The sequence below is a fragment of the Dermacentor variabilis genome, chromosome 6 (genome assembly GCF_050947875.1).
Source record: "Dermacentor variabilis isolate Ectoservices chromosome 6, ASM5094787v1, whole genome shotgun sequence".
Classification (NCBI taxonomy): Eukaryota; Metazoa; Arthropoda; class Arachnida; order Ixodida; family Ixodidae; genus Dermacentor; species Dermacentor variabilis.
The window spans coordinates 26,380,725-26,407,088 of record NC_134573.1 but is presented as its reverse complement, the minus strand read 5'-3'; the positions used below and the strand labels follow the sequence as shown (position 1 = coordinate 26,407,088).

Genomic DNA, 26,364 nt, shown 5'->3' with positions numbered 1-26,364 from the left:
TTTCTAACCCTCTTCAAAAAGGCCCTTAACATCGCAGGGGGCAGCCCCCTTATCATCGGAGGTGACTTCAATCTCCCGCACACAGGATGGGGTTACAGACACAGGTCTGCTGCAGGTTGTAACTTATGGCAAGATTCCCATGATCTCGGGCTTACACTCATTACTGGCCCAGCTTTCCCCACTCACCTCGGCACTTCTACTGAACAAGACACGACACCAGACCTCAATTTCATCAAAAACGCAGACAACTTCCATTGGCGCAAAATTCAATACGACCTCGGGAGTGATCACTCTATCATCGAAATTACTCTCCCACACCTAACAGCCGTTATGAGAAGAACAAGGGACTTTACTTGGACGGACTGGGATGCGTTCCGTAAACGCCGTGTAACTGCAACGACGGACACTCCCATTACCGACATAGAATCATGGTCATGCGATATACTGTCTGATAGTAAATCGGCCACCCGCATTATCACAACAAATGCCCAGACTGAGCGCACGGAGAGCGCATGCACAGGAGACTCGCCCACCTTATCGAGGCCAAATCATTCATCCTCTCTAGATGAAAGGGACAACGGCTCAATAGCAGACTCAGACGGAAAGTCGCACTTCTCAACAAGGAAATTGAAGCACACTGCCGCGTTCTAAGTCAACAGCAATGTACATAGCTCTGTCACGCTCTATACGAGCAACTCCACCATCCCTGCTCGTGCAAAATCCTCAATCATTTGATTGATAGCACCACCACCCGCTCATAGCAACAAGATCGCCTCGCCAAACTTTTATTCACAGAAAGCAAGACGCATGGCCAGGACCACGTTAAGAATAGCTTATGTCAAAAGTACATCCCATCTGGGCCCACTCAGCCTCACGGGACATACACAGGGACCTCCAACCCTGCCCTTGATGAAGATTTCAAGCGTGGCAGAGATTCATGCTGCCCTGCACAAGCTGAACAGCCGTTCGACGCCAGGCGCAGATGGTGTTACGAATAAAACACTAAGAAATCTAGATGACCACTCGGTGCAACAACTCATCGAATACATCACCAACAGTTGGCGCCAAGGATCCATTCCTCTGACATGGAAAACGGCGGAAGTAATTCTCATCCCGAAGCCCGGTAAGCCATCTAGCCTCGCCAATCTCCGGCCCATATCGCTAACTTCATGTGTAGGCAAGTTCATGGAGCACGCGTTCCTAACCCGTGTAAACACTCACCTCGAAGACACATCTGTTTACCCCACTCGATAATTGGCTTTAGACAGCATCTTTCCACCCATGACGCTATGCTCCAACTTCAGCATCAAATCCTAGATGGCGAATCCCGTCACACGAAGGCGATCTTGGGCCTCGACCTCGAGCGCGCCTTCGATGACATAAGGCACTCCACCATCCTCGAATGCATCTCCTTGTTCAACCTTGGAGAACGCACTTACAACTACGTAAGAGACTTTCTATCCAATTGGAAGGCCTTCCTGTCGGTTGGAGACATTCGATCGGAGGAACTCTCCCTCGACAGCACGGGTACACCGCAAGGCTCTGTCATTTCCCCAATACTGTTTAGTCTGGTTATGCACGGATTAGCACAAGAACTACAAAAACTCGACGGCATTGAACACACCATATACGCCGGCGACATTACAATCTGGGCTGCAAAGGGCAGTGACAGCCAAATCGAAACTGCCCTACAAGACGCCATTGACGTCGTAGAAACTTACCTTGAAGGCACGGGACTCCGCTGTTGCCCCGAAAGTCGGAGCTTCTCCTATACCGCCCCACACTCCGTGGACGCCCCCCATGGGGCTCCACGAATAAACGCCAATACGAGGAAATCGAGCTCCGCCTGAGGGATGGCAGACCCATACCCATGGTCCCTAGCATCCGCATTCTTGGAATTACTATAGAATCCAATGGAGCTAACTCTACGGCTATCTCCAAGATCCTTCGACAGACCGCTAATACATCCAGACTGCTGAAACGAGTGACCAACCGACGAGGGGGTATGAAGGAAGAAAGCCTCATCCGCCTTGTCCAATCTTTTATCATCTGTCACATTACTTACGTTGCGCCCTTTCTCAACTGGTACAAAGGTGAAAAGACTAAACTGGACATCGTCATCAGAGGAGCCTATAAGCAGGCCTTAGGACCACCCAACCACACCAGCACGAAACTTCTAGTACAATTAGGTATCCAAAACACGCTAGATGAGTTAATCAAAGCTCAACGTCGCTCTCAACTAGAGCGGCTTACCCTCACGGAAATGGGCCGCAGCATTCTAACCAAGCTTGATATCACCTACCACCGTCAACATGGAGACAAACACCCCATACCACGCGACATTCAGCAATGGATACACGCCGACCCTATTCCCAAAAACATGCACCCAGACCCCAACAAAGAACGCAGCAAGGCACGAGCTACTTCCCTCATCATAGCTTATACCAACGGCGCGGGCGTCACCTTCATCGACGCAGCTGAGTACCGCAGTAACGCAGCTGAGGTGGACGGCGCTTTGCGGCGGTTACCACAGCAGGTGGCTTGCTCCGACATGCTGCCAGGATCGTTACCCAAAATGCCGAGACGGCCGAGGAAGTGGCCATCGCCCTGGTCACACTTGACCCAACCTGTCACACCATACTGAGCGATTCTTGCGCAGCAATCAACAACTACATCAAGCGTCGTATTTCTCAGCAGTCACTCCGTATCTTACAACAAGCCCCACATTCGTATGAAAATCAAATCACCCTCGTCTGGATCCCAGCACACGCCGGTGTCGTCCACCCGCACCTCACCAACCTCAACGAGGTTACACACTCCGTAGTACGAGGACTAGTCGACCGTGCCGGAGACGGTGCAGGTGCACCTGCTGGACGCGACCGCCTTACAAGATACAACGACTTTGTGAAGTCATTTTACCTCGCAAGAAGAACCTTCCCCACCCCTCACCGCAAGTTAAACAGGGCACAGGCAACCACCCTTCGCCTGTTACAGACCAATACATACCCCTCCCTCACACGCTATCACACCATATACCCCGACATCTACCCGAGCGAGACGTGCAAGGCCTGTAAAACTCAATCAGCAACACTCCCACACACGCTATGAGAGTGCAAACATCAATACCCAGACCTAGATCCCATGACCCTCTCGTCAAGACGGCACGCCGCCTTGCGCAGCTCCCATCTCGACGACCAACTCTGGGCGACCCAGCAGGCCTACGAAGCGGCGAAGAGACAAGACCTCGACGTCCCATCGTGGGAGGCTTAGGACCTGCCGACTAAACTGCTGGTGCTCATGAAAGTTCACTCTCTCTCTCTCTCTCTCTCGTGACGGCGTCGTAGCCGCGTCAATGTCGTAACGAAAAAGGAAAATAATGAAGTTAATACACGTACTCCTAATAATAGTGCAATAGTAGATGATTCTTAGCGTTAGGAAAAAAATAAAAACTGGTGACGTCGCCGTCGCCGCGTCAAGGTCGCAACAAAAATAAAAATAAAAAAGTTAATACATGTACTCGTAATAATATTGCAATCGCAATGGTAGATGATACATAGCATAAGGAAAAATAAAAACTGGTGACGACGCCTTCACCACGTCAAGGTCGTAACAATAAAGGAAAATAAAGAATTTAGTGGATGCACTCGTAATAATAGTGCAATATTTGATGATTGCTAGCATTAGGAAAAAAGAAAAACTGGTGACGCCGCCGTCTCCGCGTCAAGGTCGCAAGAACAGAAAAATAAAGAAGTTAATACATGTACTCGTAGTAATACTACAATGGTAGATGATTCGTAGCATTAGGAAAAAGAAAAGAAGCTGGTGACGTAGCCGTCGTAGCGTCAAGGTAGTAACAAAAAAGGGAAATAAAAGAGGTAATACATGTACTAATAGTGCAATAGTAGATGATTCGTAGCGTTAGGAAAGAGTCAGAACTGGTGAAGGTGCCACGTTAAAGTCGTAACAGAAAGGAAAATAAAAAAATGTAATACATGTACTCGTAATAATAGTACACTAGTAGATTATTCCTAGCGTTAGGAAAAAAATAAAAACTGGTGACGTCTTCGTCGCCGTGTCAATGTGTTGAAAAAAAATGGAAATAAAGAAGTTAATACATGTAGTCCTAATAATAGTGCAATAGTAGATGATTCGTAGGGTTGGGAGAAAACAAGAAATTGCGGAAGTTGCCTTCACCCCGTCAAGGTCGTAACAAAAAAGGAAAATAAGAAGCTAATACTCGTAGTCTTAATAATAGTGCAATAGTAGATGATTCGTAGGGTTGGGAGAAAATAAAAAAAAGCTGGTGATGTTGCCTTCACCCCGTCAAGTTCGTAACAAGAAAGGTAAATAAGAAAAGGAAAATATAAAGCTGTGGTTTGGAAAAAAGAACGGTGATGACGGCGTTTGGGCTCAGCTCATATGGTATATCGGCAAAATAAATGCAGAATTGATCAAGTTAATACATTTAATGGTTATAGCAGTCTAATAGTAGATGTATCGTAGCGATGGGTAGACATGCATAAGCTACCTGAATAAGCTACTCCCTTCGCCTTCCCGACTTCACACCTATATTTCAGGCAGAATTATTAGCGATTATATTAGCATTACGAAAACTCCTCCAAAAAGACCCATTAGCTGTTATCGTGACCGACTCGCTATCTGTATGCACAGCCCTAACTGCATCTTTGAATTCAACAATTCAAAGAACATTTCGTTTGATGGTACCTCCGTACTTACGAAAAGAATGTTTGCTTTGGGTACCGGGACATCATGTGTTGCACTTGAATGAAATGGCTGATTCACTCGCACGAGAACCCCTGAACGGCCCTATCATATCTGTTTTGCCGACATCAGCTTATGTCACCGCGGCTAGGTAAAAAAATTTCGCTATATCACAATTCTGCAATATCCATGCTAACACCGTGTTCTGAATTCCCCCATCTTGGCTTCCCATGAAATATTAATTGGTGTCCTTCAAGGCAATTGGAAGTATCTTTTACAAAATTGAGATGTCGTATACCTCCTCTAAATTTTTACTTAGACAGGTCTGGTCTCGCTATGTCCCCTTTATGTTCTTTTTCCAGTGCACCTGAAGCTATCGAACATTATTTTCTCTCATGCCGCCGCTTTCTAAGACAAAGAAAAATATTAGAATACTCATTTACCAAACTTGGCCTATCCCAAACCTCGCCAAGCATTCTTTCTTTTGGGGCGACTTCACTGGGATCTAGCCACAGGGATGCTTTTCTTGCAGTTTACAATTTTATTGGAGAGACAAATAGAGTACCTTGATGATTTTTAACAATTATCCATAGTTTCTATTATTTAATTCCTTTACGTTAAATTATTTTATCAAAATTCTTAACAATACTTTCATTGCAAGTCTAAATTACAGTTCTATTGTCCCATGCTTCACTATTCAAAGCTAGTTTCTCTATAGTTCTAACCTTACGGAAAACCGCCTGCTTCTTGGCCAATCCCCTATAGTGGGTACGCGCCACTGGTTGGGACACAAGACAAGACAAGCAAGCAACAGCAAAGTAGCAACCGTTCGAAAGAAGGCTTACGCATTAGTAGACAATTCTCAGAATTTCCCTAGCATTTTGCTTCTTTGAGCATCTTGGCTGACCTTAGCTGGGGCTCTCAATATAGTGTATGAATGCTTTTGCTTGAGTTAGTTGATCAGACGTAATCATAAAATATTACAGAGCGAAAAAAACAAAGACGGGGACAAAGAATAACGGGACGGGCACTGGTCCTGCCGATGGGTGCTTTTTGTTTGAGATTTTTTTTTCGTGCCACAATACTTATACCAGTATATATGTACCGGATACCGGTTGCATCCCCGTAATGGTGTTCTTCGCATGGTGTAGGCTGTAGGAGATGGTACTGAGATTTGTGCGAGAATAACTACTCTGCGCATGCAACTTCATAGCGCCGGGAGCTGTCGTCGCGGCATCAAAAAACTAAACAGAAAAAAAATACTGACAGTGTCAACCTCATTTCCCACTTCTTGCCTTGACACTCGGTGTGCCTCGTCGTACTACCGAACCAAATGGTTGAATATTTCGTTTTGGCATATCTACTGTTGTTTGCCTTGACAACCCGTTTTCGGTTCGAGCTTTCTCAATCGCCGTGAGTTGATGAGCAGTTTTCAATTGTTTATTAACAGCGCAGCAATTTCTTTTTGGTTTAGCATCTTGCCTTGCATAATTCAAACTCACTAAGTCCAAACACGAGATGCTTCGCGCGTGATCATGACGAGTACTCACTTGGGCTCATCATGTTTCAGGTTTGATTTGACGAAGGAGAGAAACCTGTCGCAAAAGTTGAGGCCTTCAGCGCGGAACCAAAGGTGTTCCTGAAATACACAAGGAAAGAATACCTTAGAGACAAACACATTTCAGGCCACGTGTTCTGAACAATTAGGCTTGCCGATGGGATGGTGCCTTTTAAAAAGTGTATTAGCGTGCAAAACTGGTGCTCGTCGTGCCCTCGAGTTTCCGTATATGACCTTTTAGTTATTATGGCTTAATCCGCTGTTGCTAAACAGGCGATCTGCCAGTTATTACAAAACAGCAAGAACAACAATTTTTCACTTATACCAATGCAAGGTGTTTGCATAGCTAAGGAGTTGATCAGTGCTCTGCTGCAAAAAGTGAGAGGGTGAGACAGACCTGTGAAAATAGTTAAGCTTCACTTGGCACTAGATATCGCAGATAACATTTCGCCACACTGGCCGGTCCAACTCAGAGAACGCAGATGCGCAGAGAACGATCGCCACATTAGAGAGATTTGTACGTATCTGTCTCTACTACTATAGGGATGCATGCATGCAGCACTGGAAACAGAAGTAATTTGATATGTCAAAGATACTCGTGCAGGATGCCGACATATACAGGCTCCATTACAGCTTAACTCGCGACAATCTTACCGATTTTGGACGTTCAGTCAACCGAGAAAGTTTACGGACCGTGGGATCTGACAAAGATTTGAATTTTCGAGCGGTTTTTGACTATGGCCAGAAAAAACCGTACACAACATTATGTTGTTCAAATATGCAAGTACAGGCTGGAGATACACATGCCCAGAAATGCGAGACATGAGATGTGTGTGTAGTGTCCCCGTCATGTACAGGAACACTATATAGGCGCCTGTAAGGCTTTTGTAATTTGGAAGGTGGCGGCATGCTTTCATCCAGCCGTCAGAGTCAGCGACGGTGCGTCAGCAGCGCGGTCCACGTGACCGTTTTTGAGTCGCTATTATCCTTTCCCACCATGAAGTATCCGGTGATCCATTCGTCGTTGGTTGGGTATATACGGTTGCTGTTGCGATCGATTCCGGAGTAACGCGTGCTTTTAATGCACTGCATTAGAACGCTCATAAACCCGGTGGCATCCGTCCGTTACCTCGTGGCACGAGAGAGAAGGAAAGAATGTAGAAGAGGAGGGAATAAGGTATGTGACGTCATCAAGTGGAGAGTAGCAACGAATTAGGAATAGGAGGTGAGCAAATATGCGTGCAGGAGATCGATGCTGGTGTGTCGTCAGACCTTGGGAGCCAAGAGAAATACAGGTGTTACGTGACGTCCTGATTCGGCGTTCACAGCCATCCCAGCTGGCTGAACGCCAGGGGAGCGGAAGGAATAGCGCTGTGGCGCTCTGTCTATGCCCCTGGTAAGGTCCCTAGATAAAAACCATTGGAGGACGCTTAAGCTTCGCCTTCAAGAGTGGAACGCGATAGCGTTCCCGTCGACCCGCCAAGGGGTGTGAGACAATGCGCTGTGGCGCAGCGATCACTTACGAGGCGCCCCGCATCGGACTTTGCACCCTCCAATCACGCGGTGAGCGCCGAGCCACGCAGCGTTCGGCGCGGCAACGAAACGTGCGCCTGAGCAAGCGGAACGAACCAAAGAATTCGGTGTCTCGGAGGGAGAAAAGATCTACGCGAGCCAAACGTTGTGATCAGCACGGACAGCCGGGCCGCGACGCGCCATGAAGGCGGACGCGATCATCGGGCTGATGCCTCGATGGGATCGTCCTCTATCTCGCTTGGGAGCACCACGAAGACGCATGTCTCCTCGCCAGCAGCATGGCACACATCGCAGGGGGCGCTTTTCCACCAGACGCGCTACGGCGCAGCGATCACGTCAAAGGCGTCCGCATCGGACGCTGCTTCTAGGAATCGCGCTGTGAGCGGAAAGAGGAGCCGCGTCGCCTAAACACGAGGGTTCGAGTGACGCTCGCTGGAAGATGGAAGGGGAGAGGGCGAGAAAACTTATTAAACGCAAGGGTGTTGGGGCATCCTCGCACCGGTCCCCGCACGGCCCCAATGTGCTGAAACGAGACGAAGGGGAGAAGCGGGCGAGTGGCGCGCCACCTGTCGGGGCAGCGCTGTACATCGCGAGGAGGGGATCTTCAGTGTTTGCTGCAAGATGGCTCTGCGTGTGCGCCAAGCGCAGAAGAAATGTAGCGGAAACATACTTCACCACTCGTTTAACTGTGACTTCTGTAATTTACATGCTCGTAATTACCGATATACACCGCAGTATAACTTTCTACGGCACGTTTCTAAGGCAACACTGCATCTACTAGGGGCGCTTTTGTTCCGCTTTGAACCATCGGACTCATGGCTGAGTGGTAGCGTCGCGGTTTGACACTCGGGAGACCCTGGCTCGATTCCCACCCAGCCCATCTTGCAAGTTGTTTTTATGTATGAATTTACTTCCGGGATTTTTCGCTCACGGCCAACGTCGCCGACGACAGCCGCTTTTCTGCAATACGAGCTCTTTAACGCTATCGCGTTAAAAGTGTCTCGTTTAACTAGGGATCTTAGGCTCCGCGGCGGGTTTGGCAGATTACTTGTGTCGTTTGACAGGTTCAGACATGTCTTGAGAATTCGCGTGTCTTTGAGTACCGCGTGAAGTGACCCGCGCTAGGCGACATTAAGTAGCCTTGTGGTGTTCTTCAGGCATTTGGTTACTTAAGGCTTGCAAAGGCTTAACGCTAATGCATTTCTGTCAGATCAACCAGTCGATTGACCATCAGATTTCTCGAAATTCCAGTAACAATTATACGGACACTCAAGGGGTTATCACGTTGTCAGTGGCGCCGTCGCTTTGTCCCGTTCTCAACGGCGCACGCGGGAGGGTCTTCGCAGTTGCGCTCGGCTGCAAAAACGACCAAGCGGTCGCGCTCCGCTCAATCGGCTCGGTGGCTTTACTTCACTGGGCGCTGACTTTCACCTCATCACACCAGCGTGGACACTCTGGCCAGCAGAACGCCCCGCGTCGCGCCAACATGTCGCACCCGTACAGGTTGCAACACCGTGCGCATAGTTCTAGTACAAGGCTAAACTCTTCCATCGCTGTCAGTGCCTCGCCCCTTGGATGAAACGGCCAATTTATTAAAGCAGTTAGTTTTCTCTGGGAACTAGCCACGAGTTATTGTAAGTGTCTAGGCGTTTTCGCGGACGGATCGCGAAGATGGGCATGGGAACAACGCTGGGAACAACGATGGGAATCGCGAAGGTGGGCATGGGAACAACGCTACAATGCGGCTGACAAATATCTTCCGCTTCTGCCTGTTCCAGCTCGTGACAGCATCCAGCCCAAGCACCGCTGCGGCGCCTTATCGGTGCTGCGATGGCGCTTTGCCACACGGGCTGCGCACTGAAAACCCAGCGCCAAGTGACGCATCCTCCGCCGACCCACGAGTTGCCACGCCAGCGCCAGTTCCTGTGACTCTCCCTGGATGGTCTACTGCATCACCATCGACATCAACGCCCCCGCTCTACTTAAACTACTGGCACCGTCCGCAGCAGTTCAGTGGGCATGGGAACAACGCTACAATGCGGCTGACAAATATCTTCCGCTTCTGCCTGTTCCAGCTCGTAACAGCATCCAGCCCAAGCACCGCTGCGGCGCCTTATCGGTGCTGCGATGGCGCTTTGCCACACGTGCTGCGCACTGAAAACCCAGCGCCAAGTGACGCATCCTCCGCAGACCCACGAGTTGCCACGCCAGCGTCAGTTCCTGTGACTCTCCCTGGATGGTCTACTGCATCATCATCGACATCAACGCCCCCGCTCTACTTAAACTACTGGCACCGTCCGCAGCAGTTCAGTGGGCATGGGAACAACGCTACAATGCGGCTGACAAATATCTTCCGCTTCTGCCTGTTCCAGCTCGTGACAGCATCCAGCCCAAGCACCGCTGCGGCGCCTTATCGGTGCTGCGATGGCGCTTTGCCACACGTGCTGCGCACTGAAAACCCAGCGCCAAGTGACGCATCCTCCGCCGACCCACGAGTTGCCACGCCAGCGCCAGTTCCTGTGACTCTCCCTGGATGGTCTACTGCATCACCATCGGCATCAACGCCCCCGCTCTACTTAAACTACTGGCACCGTCCGCAGCAGTTCAGTGGGCATGGGAACAACGCTACAATGCGGCTGACAAATATCTTCCGCTTCTGCCTGTTCCAGCTCGTGACAGCATCCAGCCCAAGCACCGCTGCGGCGCCTTATCGGTGCTGCGATGGCGCTTTGCCACACGTGCTGCGCACTGAAAACCCAGCGCCAAGTGACGCATCCTCCGCCGACCCACGTGTTGCCACGCCAGCGCCAGTGCCTGTGACTCTCCCTGGATGGTCTACTGCATCACCATCGACATCAACGCCCCCGCTCTACTTAAACTACTGGCACCGTCCGCAGCAGTTCAGTGGGCATGGGAACAACGCTACAATGCGGCTGACAAATATCTTCCGCTTCTGCCTGTTCCAGGTTTGTTACACATCTTCTAAACGCTCAGATAACGCGTTCCTTGTCGTGTTCCCATGCCCACAGCTGCTTTGGAACCATGTGCATGAGTGTTTCTGCGTGATAAAACTGTTGCTATCCGGGGATGTCGAGCTGAATCCCGGGCCGAATTCTAATAAATCCGCGAAAGCTTCAGGTGATGACAGTCCAGTTTTAACGCTGCTTCATGATCTTCGGGACCGTTCCGCCAACATAGAACAAGGACAGGCGCGCATAATTGATTCCCTGCAAAGCCTTACAGCAAATCAGAAGGAACTGAGTAAAAACAGTACAGAAATCTCCGCCCGCCTTAACGCTGTTGAAAATAAATTGCAGTTGCTCGACGCAGTTCGGGAGGACATGACCACAGTGAGCGAAAATGCTGAAAGAGCACTAGCTCAAAATGAGATACTAAAAATCCGTTTAAATGACCTTGAGGATAGGTCTCGCAGAAACAGTATTGTTTTATAATGTTCCAGAGGGACCCAATGAAACATGGGCAGAATCCGAGGAAAAATAAGAGGTATTGTTCAAAAGAACATGTCCTTAACCTTAGCCGAACTGCACATTGAACGCGCGCACAGGATCGGTAAGGCCGTAACGGGGAAAAAGCGACCTATAATTGTGAAATTCACGCACTACAAAACTAAAGAACAGGTCATGGGCGCCAAAAGCAAGCTAAAAGAGTCCGATTTCTCGATTAATGAAGATTTTGCTCCGGACACCAGGCATGCACGGAAGAAGCTTGCTGAATTCGCGAAGCAAACTGAGCCCGGTGAACCGTTTAGTCTTCGTTTCAACAAGCTTATTCTGAAGACAAAATGCTATACCTACTGCCCTATAACTGATAGCGTTCAAGAAAAAGATGAAAAACGTGTTGTAACTAACTCTGGCCCTTTGTCTCCTAGATAGCTCAACGAACATGAGCACCGACCTGCGCAGGCACCACATAACGTCTCAGTTCTTTTTACTAATATACGCAGTGTCATTGGCAATCGTGATAGTTTATCTTGCACGGCCGATACTACAGCAGCTGATATCATTGTACTAACAGAAACTTGGCTCAATGAAACTGTGCATAATAATGAAATATTTTCAACGGAAAAATGTTACCGTGTATTTCGCTGTGACCGTTCTTTTGGTCGCGGCGGTGGTGTATTAATCGCTGTGTCCGACAATCTAGAATGCTTTGAAGTTAGTGTTGATACTACACTGGAGTTCAAATGTGTACAGGTAACAATTAACCATAAAGCTCTATTATTTTGTGCATGCTACCGCGCACCATCTACGCCCGTCGGCTTTTCTAACGACCTTCATGATATTCTGAACATAATTCAAACAAAGTTTCCTGGTCGTCCTATTTTTATTTTTGGTGATTTCAACTTCCCGAACATTAACTGGTCTAGCCCTGCAGTGGACGGTGACGGATCTTCCGAGTCGGCAAGTTTTTCAGCCCTCTGCTCCTTCTCGCTAACACAAATGGTTACCCAGCCGACAAGGACGTCAGCTACCAGTTCTAACGTATTAGACCTTTTGCTAACGAGCACCCCAGATTTTGTTTTTTTGAGGTAAAAATACTTGCCAGGCTTAAGTGATCATTGTTTACTGCACATCACGTTGAATTTACCGTAGAATAAAACGCCAAATAAAAACGAAAACCATTTACAATTATGCTAAAGCAAATTTTTTCTTCAATTAATGATGGCCTCCGGTTTTTTTCTCGACGATTTCGTCCTGACATTTGCCGAACGATCTGTTAAAGACAACTGGTGCATGTTTAAAGAAAAAAACTGCATGAATTAATCGAATTGCACGTCCCTCGTAAAAATCATCACGACTAATCGTAGATCCCCATGGTTCACTCGTTCCTTAAAACGCCTCGGGAACAGAAAAAAGGCGATTATATGTCAGGGCGAGGTCTTCCGGAAGATCGGAGCATTGGTCAGCTCTAAGAGCCGCAGTTGGCACTTATAAAAAATCGTTAAAAGATGCTAAACAACATTTCTTTGATGTCACACTGCCATCATTTCTTTTAACTGATACTAAAAAATTATGGAACGTTGTTAATAGGTCAGATCAGCCATCAATCTCTCTCCTGGATTCTCAATCAAATCCCATCCCTAACAGTGATAGTGCTAATGTACTTAACGAGACTTTTGCTAATGCATTTTCTGTCCCTTTTAGCGCATCACCACCAGACTATACTCCCGCTATCATATTTCCTATGGATCCCATTCGTTTTGACTTTGAAGGCAAGTATCATAGATCGTTTAAAGTTATCCTCTTCATGTGGTCCCGATAATATCAGCACTAAAAATCCTGAAAAAACACTAAAGTATATTCTTCCATCATACTATCGAAAATATTTGAGCAATCCCTTCAAACTTGTGACCTTCCAGACGACTGGAAATTGGCTAAGGTGGTTCCACTCCATAAATCAGGCGACAAGCACCTATCGCTCAACTATCGGCCAGTATCACTAACCAGCATTCCTTGCAAGGTAATGGAACATGTCATCTTGTCATCCCTAGCAAACTTTCTTGCGTCATCATCCTTTTATACTCATGCGCAGCATGGTTTTAGAAAACACTTTTCTTGTGAAACACAGCTAATAAATTTTACACATGATATTAACTTCATACTTGATCGTGGCAGTGAGGTTGACTGCATCTATTTAGACTTTTCCAAAGCATTCGACAAAGTCTCTCACAGCCTGCTTCTTCACAAGCTAAGTAAACTTAACATCGACCAAAATGTACTACGATGGATTGAATGCTTTTTGTCTAACAGGTTCCAGTACGTACACGCTAACGGCATTAACTCATCACCGGTATCTGTGACCTCAGGCGTCCCACAAGGTTCTGTTATCGGTCCCTTGCTCTTTCTGGTATATATTAATGACTTGCCTAACAACGTAACATCCACAGTGCGACTTTTTGCAGATGACTGTGTGGTTTACCGGGAAATAAAAATTACTAATGACACCGTACTACTCCAGGAAGACTTAGCTACTATATCTAACTGGTGTTCACAATGGAAGATGACACTTAACGATACTAAATGCAAAGTAATGCGTTTTTCGCGTCGCGTCAATCCGTGCCCCGCTCCCTACACTATTTGTTCTTCCCTGCTAACACCGGTAACATCTTACAAATACCTCGGTGTCATTATAACGTCAAACCTAGCTTGGAAGGCACATATCATTTCTATCATCGCGTCCGCTAACCGCATGCTTGGATATCTGAAACGGAACTTTTCCTTAGCCCCGACACCTGTTAAACTTCTTCTGTACAAATCGCTTGTCCGCTCCAAATGAGAATATGCTAACTCAGTATGGGACCCTTTCACTAACTCTCTTATCGACGCCCTCGAAGCCGTACAGAACAGAGCAGCCCGTTTCATCCTTCGTAACTATGATCGTTTGTCCAGCGTCACAGAAATGAAAAACATTGTCACTAACCCCTCTCGCAACGCGCAGAAAAATATCCCGCCTGTGTCTGTTCTTTAAAATTTTCCACTTGAATTCCACCCTTAAAGACATATTACTCACGCCGCCAACATATGTTTCATCCCGCTTAGATCATCCATGCAAAGTTGGTGTTTCACAGTGCCGTACAACATCCTGCAGGAATTCTTTCATTCCAAAAACATCGTTGGACTGGAACCAGCTACCATGGGATATTGCACTTTCGAAAGATTTTGATGAATTTAAGAAGAAATTATCAACACATTATTGCTTGTCATAGCTTTGGTTCCATTTCCATTTTTCTCGTTATCATGCGCATCCTTCTGTATTTTCCCCCCAGATTTGCTCTGTTCGTGTTTGTGCTAATGGTGGCGTTTTGCAATTTTCAACTTTTTTTGTGCGTGATTTAACGTTCCTTGGAAATTGTATAATTTTGAACTCGCTTCATGTTCCGGGTTGTGAATTATGTATTTGTTCCGGTATATATATGTTCTATATATATGCGTTGTCTCCTTTTGTACAAATTTATTGCAATGTGTGTACCACTCCCCTCAATAATGCACTGTAGGCCATGAGGGTATCTGAAATAACTAAATAAATAAATAAATGTCCAGGATAACAAAGCTGTGAAAACCGCACGGTGGTATCGTGGCACCTTGAACTGCATGCATTGTGGCATGGTGGTAGGGGGACAGCCAGCATTGGAGACGTCGTCGTGGGACGCTGTGCTTCCGGTCGCAGATGCTGCAGGGGTTTATGAACTGGAGGGCGTATTCTGTAAGAGTGCGCCTACCTAATCAGCTGTTGTTTTCGGCCACCGGTGACTGGAGTTGCAGGAGACTTATTGGGGGCGCCTGCCTTATTCTCGCTCGTACTGTTCCAGCCAATCAGTTGAGGCCGAGCACAGTCCACTAGGTGCACGCATACAAGCTATCCCTGATCCTTGAGTACATCTTGCTCAGAGAATCGGTTGCCACGGTGGTAAGGGGAGTGTCACGTAAAATTTATGACATATCACATAGTTGAAGAGCACCTGTTACAATTACCCACCTCCAAGGGACGCTAACGCATTCTTGGATAGCAACCAAGATTGGTTCTTCGTAATTTTTTACAGTGAAGCTGTTAATGGCTAGTTTCCCCCCAATCGTCTCAATGTGTCGACACAAAACTCGAACTTTCTGCTCCGGCGTCCGCGTCAGACGCCACCTACGTTTGTGCCGTCTAGTACGTGCCGTGATTGAGGCGTCCCTACTAGAATAAACCCACATTCACCGACGACTCGTGTGTGTGTCGAGCATTCCGTGACGTCGAGATCGCTCCATAGCTCTAATCAGCTGCCCTTTCGACTCACGGTGGCTCGGTCGCGTGCCGTTTGTTCTCAGGAAGAAGAGCGGGAGCGCAAGGAGCGGCGACTCAGAAGTGAGAATGGGCATGCAAACGTCGCGAAAGAGCTTATGCATCCGAACGTACAGCCAGCAGCGTTATGGCCAATGGTTCGGAATCCATAGGCGACGACGAAGCCGTAGACCAACTACGGCAAGCACGAGAGCAGCGGCGGCAATAGGAACGGCGGCTGCGGGCCAACGCCGCTGACGTCGAACGTGCCACCGAAGCCAAGCACAAGTGCGAGGCGCGTCGACGGCAAGCGGCCCCCTCGTTGTTTGAACACAATTATGTGTGTGTGCTTTTACTCAACCAATATAGCAAAACCACCATATAGAACTTAATATAGCTATTGAGCAATATAGCTTCGCTTGTATTTCATCTTCACATAGTGAAATGGCTCTGCATTTTTATTGCTGTGGTCATCGTCATATAATGTTCTTGTAACGCGGCCTTTGTGTCATTACGTGTGTGTCACGTGAGGTTAGCCACGCGCCACTACAGCCGTGCTAGAGGAAGAGACATGTGCTCCCGCTCTTCCGCTAGCCAGAACTGTACCTCTGGGTAAAATATTATCTCTCTCTTCGAAGTTACGTCGCTGCTTGCGAACTTTGACAACGCCGCAAGAAGCCCCTATTGTCTCCCATTGGGTACCTTCAGCCTATATATATATATATCTCCAGTGAGCCATTTTACCGCGTCGGCCTGGACCTCCTTAGTCCATTTCCAACTTCATCCTCGGGCAACAAGTAAGTGGCCGTTGCGACGGACTATATCACGCGTTATGCCATAACGCGTGCCCACCATACGAGCTGCGCAACTGATGTGGTTGATTTTCTCCTTCATGAAGTAATCCTACATCCTGGTGCCCAAGTCAGCTAATCACTGATATAAGCCACTGTTTTCTTTCTAATGTTGTCGACGACCTTCTTCACTCTTGTTCCACCTCCCACAAGTCCACGACGGCTTACCACCCACAGACAAACGGACTTACCGAGTGTCTCAACCGTACACTCACGGACAGGCTCTCCACGTACGTGTGTGATGTTCACCGGGATTGGGACCGCGTCTTACCCTTCGTTACGTTTGCATACAATTTGTCGTGTCACGATATTACTGGTTATTCTTCGTTCTATCTGCTATGTGGCCGTGACCCACTCCTGCCTCTTGAGTCACTGCTCGCTTACGATGCCACCACTACTATGTTCTGTGCTCACGACGCCATCGTTCGCGCGGCCACAGCACGTCGCATTGCCCGTGACCGTCTTCTGGCTTCGCAGACTGTCCAAAAGCACTGTTACGACAGTCGTCACCGGGACGTTCATTTCAGCCCTGGGTCACTTGTCCTGCTTTGGTTACCCTCCCGTCGCTTCGGCCTTTGCGAAAAACTACTGCCGCGATACGTCGGGTCATACCGAGTTCTTCGCCAAGTCACCTGACTCACATATGAGGTATCACCTGCGACTTCGAAGTCCTCTAACCCACCAAAAACTTATATCGTGCACCGATTCGCGACAAAAGCCCTACAACTCGCACATTGATTCGACAGCCTAGGAAGCATCGAGACGATGCTTGTGCCGCCGGGGGTTAATGACACGTACGAGCTTGTGCCGCGGTGGACGAAAGGACGTTGAGAAGTCAAGAGTAGGTTGAAGTGTCTCGACGATCGGTAAATGGTGTTACCCTCACTCATCATCATCATCATCAGCCTGGTTACGCCCACTGCAGGGCAAAGGCCTCTCCCATACTTCTCCAACAACCCCGGTCATGTACTAATTGTGGCCATGCCGTCCCTGCAAACTTCTTAATCTCATCCGCCCACCTAACTTTCTGCCGCCCCCTGCTACGCTTCCCTTCCCTTGAGATCCAGACCGTAACCCTTAATGACCATCGGTTATCTTCCCTCCTCATTACATGTCCTGCCCATGCCCATTTTTTTTTCTTGATTTCAACTAAGATGTCATTAACTCGCGTTTGTTCCCTCACCCAATCTGCTCTTTTCTTATCCCTTAACGTTACACCTATCATTCTTCTTTCCATAGCTCGCTGTGTCGTCCTCAATTTGAGTAGAACCCTTTTAGTAAGCCTCCAGGTTTCTGCCCCATAGGTGAGTACTGGTAAGACACAGCTATTATATACTTTTCTCTTGAGGGATAATGGCAACCTGCTGTTCATGATTTGGGAATGCCTGCCAAACGCACCCCAGCCCATTCTTATTCTTCTGATTATTTCCGTCTCATGATCCGGATCCGCCGTCACTACCTGCCCTAAGTAGATGTATTCCCTTACGACTTCCAGTGCCTCGCTGCCTATTGTAAATTGCTGTTCTCTCCCGAGACTGTTAAGCGTTACTTTAGCTTTCTGCAGATTAATTTTTAGACCCACTCTTCTGCTTTGCCTCTCCAGGTCAGTGAGCATGCATTGCAATTGGTCCCCTGAGTTACTAAGCAAGGCAATATCATCAGCGAATCGCAAGTTACTAAGGTATTCTCCATTAACTTTTATCCCCAATTCTTCCCAATCCAGGTCTGTGAATACCTCCTGTAAACACGCTGTGAATAGCATTGGAGATATCGTATCTCCCTGCCTGACGCCTTTCTTTATTGGGATTTTGTTGCTTGCTTTATGGAGGACTACGGTGGCTGTGGAGCCGCTATAGATATCTTCCAGTATTTTTACATATGGCTCATCTACACCCTGATTGCGTAATGCCTCCATGACTGCTGAGGTTTCGACTGAATCAAACGCTTTCTCGTAATCAATGAAAGCTATATATAAGGGTTGGTTATATTCTGCACATTTCTCTATCACTTGATTGATAGTGTGAATATGGTCTATTGTTGAGTAGCTTTTACGGAATCCTGCCTGGTCCTTTGGTTGACAGAAGTCTAAGGTGTTCCTGATTCTATTTGCAATTACCTTAGTAAATACTTTGTAGGCAACGGACAGTAAGCTGATCGGTCTATAATTTTTCAAGTCTTTGGCGTCCCTTTTCTTATACATTAGGATTATGTTAGCGTTCTTTCAAGATTCCGGTACGCTCGAGGTCATCAGGCATTGCGTATACAGGGTGGCCAGTTTCTCTAGAACAATCTGTCCACCATCCTTCAACAAATCTGCTGTTACCTGATCCTCCCCAGCTGCCTTCTCCCTTTGCATATCTCCTAAGGCTTTCTTTACTTCTTCCGGCGTTACCTTCGGGATTTCGAATTCCTCTAGACTATTTTCTCTTCCATTATCGTCGTGGATGCCACTGGTACTGTATAAATCTCTATAGAACTCCTCAGCCACTTGAACTATCTCATCCATATTAGTAATGATATTGCCGGCTTTGTCTCTTAACGCATACATCTGATTCTTGCCAATTCCTAGTTTCTTCTTCACTGTTTTTAGGCTTCCTCCGTTCCTGAGAGCATGTTCAATTCTATCCATATTAAACTTCCTTATGTCAGCTGTCTTACGCTTGTTGATTAACTTCGAAAGTTCTGCAAGTTCTATTCTAGCTGTAGGGTTAGATGCTTTCATACATTGGCGTTTCTTGATCAGATCTTTCGTCTCCTGCGATAGTTTGCTGGTATCCTGCCTAACGGAGTTACCAACGACTTCCATTGCACACTCCTTAATGATGCCCACAAGATTGTCGTTTATTGCTTCAACACTAAGGTCCTCTTCCTGAGTTAAAGCTGAATACCTGTTCTGTAGCTTGATCTGGAATTCCTCTATTTTCCCTCTTACCGCTAACTCATTGATCGGCTTCTTATGTACCAGTTTCTTCCGTTCCCTCCTCAGGTCTAGGCTAATTCGAGTTCTTACCATCCTGTGGTCACTGCAGCGCACCTTGCCGAGCACGTCCACATCTTGTATGATGCCAGGGTTAGCGCAGAGTATGAAATCTATTTAATTTCTAGTCTCGCCGTTCGGGCTGCTCCACGTCCACTTTCGGCTATCCCGCTTGCGGAAGAAGGTATTCATTATCCTCATATTATTCTGTTCCGCAAACTCTACTAAAAACTCTCCCCTGCTATTCCTAGTGCCTATGCCATATTCACCCACTGCCTTGTCTCCAGCCTGCTTCTTGCCTACCTTGGCATTAAAGTCGCCCATTAGTATAGTGTATTTAGTTTTCACTCTGCCCATCGCCGATTCCACGTCTTCATAGAAGCTTTCGACTTCCTGGTCATCATGACTAGATGTAGGGGCGTAGACCTGTACAATCTTCATTTTGTACCTCTTATTAAGTTTCACAACAAGACCTGCCACCCTCTCGTTAATGCTATAGAATTCCTGTATGTTACCAGCTATATTCTTATTAACCAGGAATCCGACTCCTAGTTCTCTTCTCTCCGCTAAGCCCCGGTAGCAGAGGATGTGCCCGCTATTTAGCACTGTATATGCTTCTTTTGGCCTCCTAACTTCACTGAGCCCTATTATATCCCATTTACTGCCCTCTAATTCCTCCAATAGCACTGCTAGACTCGCCTCACTAGATAACGTTCTAGCATTAAACGTTGCCAGGTTCATATTCCAATGGCGGCCTGACCTCCTATGAACACAACCCTCACTAGTGAGCTACAATCTTGTAACTGTATATATTGTAAATACATATATCTTCTCCTCGTAACAATAGCCATACATCGTCTTTCTATACCTTGCCTTTCCGTGATCATCGTAATCAGCCTATTTTTATGTCTACTGCACGACGAACGCCTCTCCCATCAATCGCCGATTAGCGCTGTCTTGCGCTAGCTGATTCAAACTTGCGTCTGCAAATTTCCTGATTTCATCACCACACCTACTTTTCTACCGTCCTAGACTGCGCTTCCCTTTTCATGGCACCCATTCTGGAACTCTGATGGCCCACTCTTTATATAACCTACAAGCTAAATTGCCTGCCCAACTCCATTTATTTCTCCTAATGTCAGGTAGAATATCAGGTATTTCCGTTTGCTCTCTGATCTACGCCGCTCTCTTCCTGTCTCTTAACGTTGCGCCTATCATTATTCGTTCCATCGCTCTTTGCGCTGTTCTTACCTTGTTCACGAGTTTCTTTTTTAGACTTCAGGTTTCTGCTCCTTATGTTAGCACCGGAACAATGCGCTGATCGTACACTTTCCTTTTCAATGACGTCGGTGAGCTCCCAGTCAGGATTTGGAAATGCCTGCCGTATATGCACTCTATAACATTTTTATTTTTGTGTAAATTTCCTGCTCGTGTTCTGGCTCCGCTGTGAGTGATCGACGTAGATAAACCTATTGCTGTACAGACTCGAAAGGCAATCTGGCCATAATGATACTTGTTTCCTTGCCATGCTATTAAAGCTAACCTTTATTTTCTGCATAGTAATCTTAAACCCCACTCTTTCACTTTCTCAGTTAAGGGCCTCCAAAATTTGTTGCAATTCATTTCCATAGTTTCTGAACTGGACAATGCAATCTGCAAACCGAAGATTCCTGAGATATTCACGATTCATCTTCACTCCAAAGCCTACCCAGTCTCATAGCTTGAATACTTATAAGCATGTAGTGAATACCACTTACGATATATTGTGTATCCTAGCCTGACCCCTTTCTTGATAGATAATCTAATTTTGCTGAGGAGAAGCAAGTTATTTCTCAAGGTATTCACGTATGCGTCCTGTACGCTTTGATTAGACATGACTCCATGGCTGCTGGTATCTCTATTGCATCAAGTGCCTTTTTATATTCTATGAAAATCGTATAAAGAGCTCGATCGTATTCAACAGATTTCTCAATTGCCTGACTGATGACGTGGGTGTGGTCCATTGTAGAATAACGTTTCCTAGAACCAGCCTGTTCTCTTGGTTGTTTGGGGTCAAGTGTCGCCCTGATTCTATTCGAACTTATCCTAGTGAATATTTTATAAAGTACTTCTTTAACGTCTTCGTTCTTATGGATTAGTATAATGCTGAGATTCTTCCAGTTCTCTGGTGCGCTTGAAGTCTTGAGACATTGCATGTAAAATGCCGTAAGCTTTTCAAGCATATCCCCTCCATTTTTGAATAAATCTACTGTTATTCCATCTTCCCCTGCTGCTTTTCTCCAGTACATGTCTTGCAAGGCTATTCTCACTTTATTGCTAGTTATATAAAGAACCTAGGTATCATGTTCATCACTTCTTCCAATGAAGGTCGCCTGACTGCTCTGCGTACTGTTGCGGTTCCCCTTACGCGGCGATGAACGGAACAGATGCCGAACGGCTGGTGCACGACGTGCCTAAAGGGTAACGCCCGTCAATACGAGAAGACTTGCCATTCGGGTGCGTGCGACGGGAATATGCGCGGAATGTGCAAATCTTACTCCCCTCTGTCCTACGTTCACCCCCTTTACGCCAAGGAGTGGTTCGCCTTCCGTGATCCTCTGTGTGGGTTTACCCGAAGTAGCCTACGTTGGCCACCTCTACTCCAAGAAGTGGTTTTCCTCTCATGACTCTCTCTGTGAGATAACAAGGTCCTCTAACAAGGCCCTCTACAAGGGAGCAGCTGATAATCAGGTTGCTAGGATGGTGGAGGGTATAGGAAAGCCAGCGAGCTGCCATGGCACTAGTGGCTTTTAAATATATATATATATATATATATATATATATATATATATATATTATTTAACGACACTTACTTCAGAAATAAATAAGATACATGACACTTGTATATACAGTGCAGTTAAACAAGAAATATGAAAAATTGCAAAGTGAAAGTTCAAGTCCAACTGAAATATGCAAGAAATTCCAGTATGCACAGGGAAAAAGAGAATTAGTGGTTTATGATATCAAAGCACATCTTCTTTTCTACAGGGTGAAGCAATATCAATTGGAGGAGATGTTTGGGTGAAATCACGACACCTGCTTTGTGCGGCCACACAACCTGCATGCGACAAAAGATGCTCGGGCGATCTAGATTTGCTGTGATCGACACGAACTCCAACGCTATGTCAACTACACGCTCCAAACCAGCGTGCATGCTGTGCCACGCCTTTAGTTCACTGGGAGAGAAACAAAGAGGGAAAGGTACGGAGGTTAACCAGTAAGGACGTGCCCGGTTGGCTACCCTACACTTGGGGAAGGCAAAATGGAAAGAACACACAACATGAGAAAAGAAAAATAGTAGTCAGAAATTCACAGACAGTCGTAGAGGAATCTGCACTGTCACAAGCGTTCACACATCGCAGTGTCTATTATATAGAAGGGCTATTCTGGCCTTTTGCGTGCAAGAATGCATGGGCGATGGTCCAAGGATCTTTTCTTCTGAGCGCGCTCTATTATGTAGCAGGTTGACTTTCGCTTGCAAAATACGTCGTTGAGTGTCAAGTGCCGGGCAATGACACAGAAGGTGCTCTAGAGTCTCATCATCATCATCATCATCATCATCATCCCCGTTACACCCACTGCAGGGCAAAGGCCTCTCCCATACTTCTCCAACTACCCCAATCATGTACTAATTGTGGCCATGTTGTCCCTGCAGACTTCTTTATCTGATCCGCCCACCTAACTTTCTGCCGCCCCCTGCTACGCTTCCCTTCCCTTGGAATCCCGTCCGTAACCCTTATTGACCATCGGTTATCATCCCTCCTCATTAGATGTCCTCCCATGCCCCCCCCATTTCTTTTTCTTGATTTCAACTAAGATGTCATTAATTCGCGTTTGTTCCCTCACCCAATCTGCTCTTTTCTTATCCCTAAACGTTACACCCATCATTCTTCTTTCCATAGCTCGTTGTGCGGTCCTCAATTTAAGTAGAACCCTTTTCGTAAGCCTCCACGTTTCTGCCCCGTAGGTGAGTACTGGTAAGACACAGCTGTTACACACTTTTCTCTTGACGGGTAATGGCAACCTGCTGTTCATGAACTGAGAATGCCTGCCAAACGCACCCCATCCCATTCTTATTCTTCTGATTATTTCAGTCTAGTGATCCGGATCCGCGGTCACTACCTGCCCTAAGTAGATTGCCATTTCCAGTGCCTCGCTACCTATCGTAAACAGTTGTTCTCTTCCGACACTGCTAAACATTAGTTTTCTGCAGATTAATTTTGGTCCTTTGGTTGACAAAAGTCTAAGGTTTTCCTGATTTTATTTGCGATTACCTTAGTAAATACTTTGTAGGCAACAGACAGCAAGCTGATCGGTATATAATTTTTCGAGTCTTTGGCGTACCGTTTCTTATGAATTAAGATTATGTTCGCGTTCTTTCAATATTCCGGTACGCTCGAGGTAAGTAGGCATAGCGTATATCAGGTGGCCAGTTTTTCTAGAACAATCTGTCTACCATCCTTCAACAAATACGCTGTTACCTGATCCTCCCCAGCTGCCTTCCCCCTTTGCATAGCTCCCAAGACTTCCTTTACTTCTTCCGGTGTTACTTGTGCGATGTCAAATTCCGCTAGACTATTCCATCTTCCGTTATCGTTGTGGGTGCCACTGATACTGCATAAATCTCTATAGAACTTCTCAGCCACTCGAACTATCTTATCCTTATTAGTAATGATATTGCCGGCTTTGATTCTAGCCTATCTGATTCTAGCCTATTCCTAGTTTCTTCTTCACTGCTTTTAGGCTTGCTAATCCTTTGTTCATGAGAGCATATTCAATTCTATCCATATTCTACTTCCTTATGTCAGCTTTCTTACCCTTGTTGATAATCTTCGAAAGTTCTGCCAGTTCTATTCTTATTGTAGTGATAGATGCTTTCATACATTGGCGTTTCTTAATCAGATCTTTCGCCTCCTGCCATAACTTACTGGTATCCTGTCTATTGAAGTTATCACCGACTTCTATTGCACACTCCTTAATGATGCCCATAAGATTGTCGTTCATTGCTTTGACACTAAGGTCCTCTTCCTTAATTAAAGCCGAACATCTATTCTGTAGCTTGATTCGGAATTCGCCTACTTTCCCTCTTATCGCTAACTCATTGATCGGCTTCTTATGTAACAGTTTCTGCCGTTCTCCCCTCAAGTCTAGGCGAATTCGAATTCTTACCATCCTATGGTCACTGCAGCGCACCTTGCTGAGCACGTCCACATCTTGTATGATGCCAGGATTAGCTCAGAGTTTGAGGCCTATTTCATTTCGTCTCGCCAATTGGGCTCCTCCACGTCCACTTTCGCCTATCCCGCTTGCGGAAGAAAGTATTCATTATCTGCATATTATTCCGTTCTGCAAACTCTGCTAATAACCATCCCCTCCTATTCCTATTACCTATGCCATATTCCCCCACTGACTTGTCTCCGGCCTGCTTCTCGCCTACCCTGGCATTGAAGTCCCCCGTCAGTATAGTGTATTTTGTTTTGATTTTACCTATTGGCGATTCTACGTCTTCACAGAAGGTTTCGACTTCCTGGTCATCATGACTGGATGTAGGGGCGTAGGCCTGTACGACCGTCAATTGGTACCTCTTATTAAGTTTCACGACAAGAGCTGCCACCCTCTTGTTAACGCTATATAATTCCTGCATGTTACCAGCTATATCCTTATCAATCAAGAATCCGACTCCTAATTCTCGTCTCTCCGCTAAGCCCCGATAGCAATGGACGTGCCCGCTTGTTAGCACTGTATATGCTTCTTTTGTCCTCCTAACCTTACTGAGCCCTATTATGTCCTTTTTACTGCCCGCTAATTCCTCCAATAGCACTGCTACACTCGCCTCACTAGATAACGTTCTAGCATTAATCGTTGCCAGGTTCAGCTTGCAATGGCAGCCTGTCCGGACCCAGAGATCCTTAGCACCCTCTGCTGCGTCACGGGTCTGACAGGCGCCGTGGTCAGTTGCTTCGCAGCTGCTGGGGACTGAGGGCCGGGGTTTGATTGTTGTATTCATATAGGAGGTTGTGGACAAGTACTGCACCAGGCTGGCCAATCCTGCTCTGGTGAGGGAGTGCATTACCGGTTCTGGTCACCGGGATTAGGCCGCACTCCAGGCCTGTTTCTGCAATTTTATCAACACGCGGATTTTGTTTTAATCCCGTGAAAAATTGCGCGGCACCGAGATTCGAACCACGGTGTTCTTGCATGCGAGGCGGATGCTCTACCTCTACGCCACGCTCTACGGCCTGATCGCATCCGCACAAATTGCACGCCACACTGTTGGCCATTTCTATAAGTAATGAATAGGAATTTGTATATGCGACGCCCAACCACATGCGACACAGTAAAGTTGTTCGCACTGGGAGTGGCGCGAAGATCAACTACTTGGTTTCCTATGGTATGTCGGTCGCATTTCAAGCCTCCGGCTTCGAGCGGTGTGGTGGCATGTGCGGTGTGGGGGAAGAGAGGGGAAGCACTCGGAAAAACAGTCGGCAGTTGCTCTACCGCAGCTGTACAGTCACTGCTGATGTGCCGCCATTCCAGTACCATTAAAAATTTTTCGCGCACTCTTGTCGAACTATAGGAAACGATTAATCGAACAGGTCTAATCGATTAAGCCGATTAGATAAAAGGTGGACATCGATGAAGAATTGTCGTTTTGCGGGATTCATTTTCTCGATTAATCATTCATCGATATTATCAACCCTACTAATGCGTTGCGTTCGGGTGTGGCACAGACCACTCCAATTGTTTAAGAAGACGCCAAGTGTTTTTTGTGAAGTGCTCGAATCACAGGGCACCAATAAAATGTGAATGACTGTACGTATAGCGCGACGATCACACTTCGCGCGTTAGACCCGTGCAGACACTGATTTTATTGCATCGCAAGGACTGCAGCGTGAAGCCGA

The 26,364-nt window shown here is 46.8% G+C and overlaps 1 protein-coding gene across 1 annotated transcript in view; it reads right to left on the bottom strand.

Moving 5' to 3' along the window:
• LOC142584695 (decapping and exoribonuclease protein-like) overlaps window positions 1–26,364 on the bottom strand; it is a 380,948-nt gene that overhangs the window by 41,367 nt on the left and 313,217 nt on the right. The window contains exon 7 of the mRNA XM_075694890.1: window positions 6,273–6,361. Coding sequence (XP_075551005.1) covers window positions 6,273–6,361 — 89 coding nt within the window. The remainder of the gene's footprint in view (window positions 1–6,272; window positions 6,362–26,364) is intronic.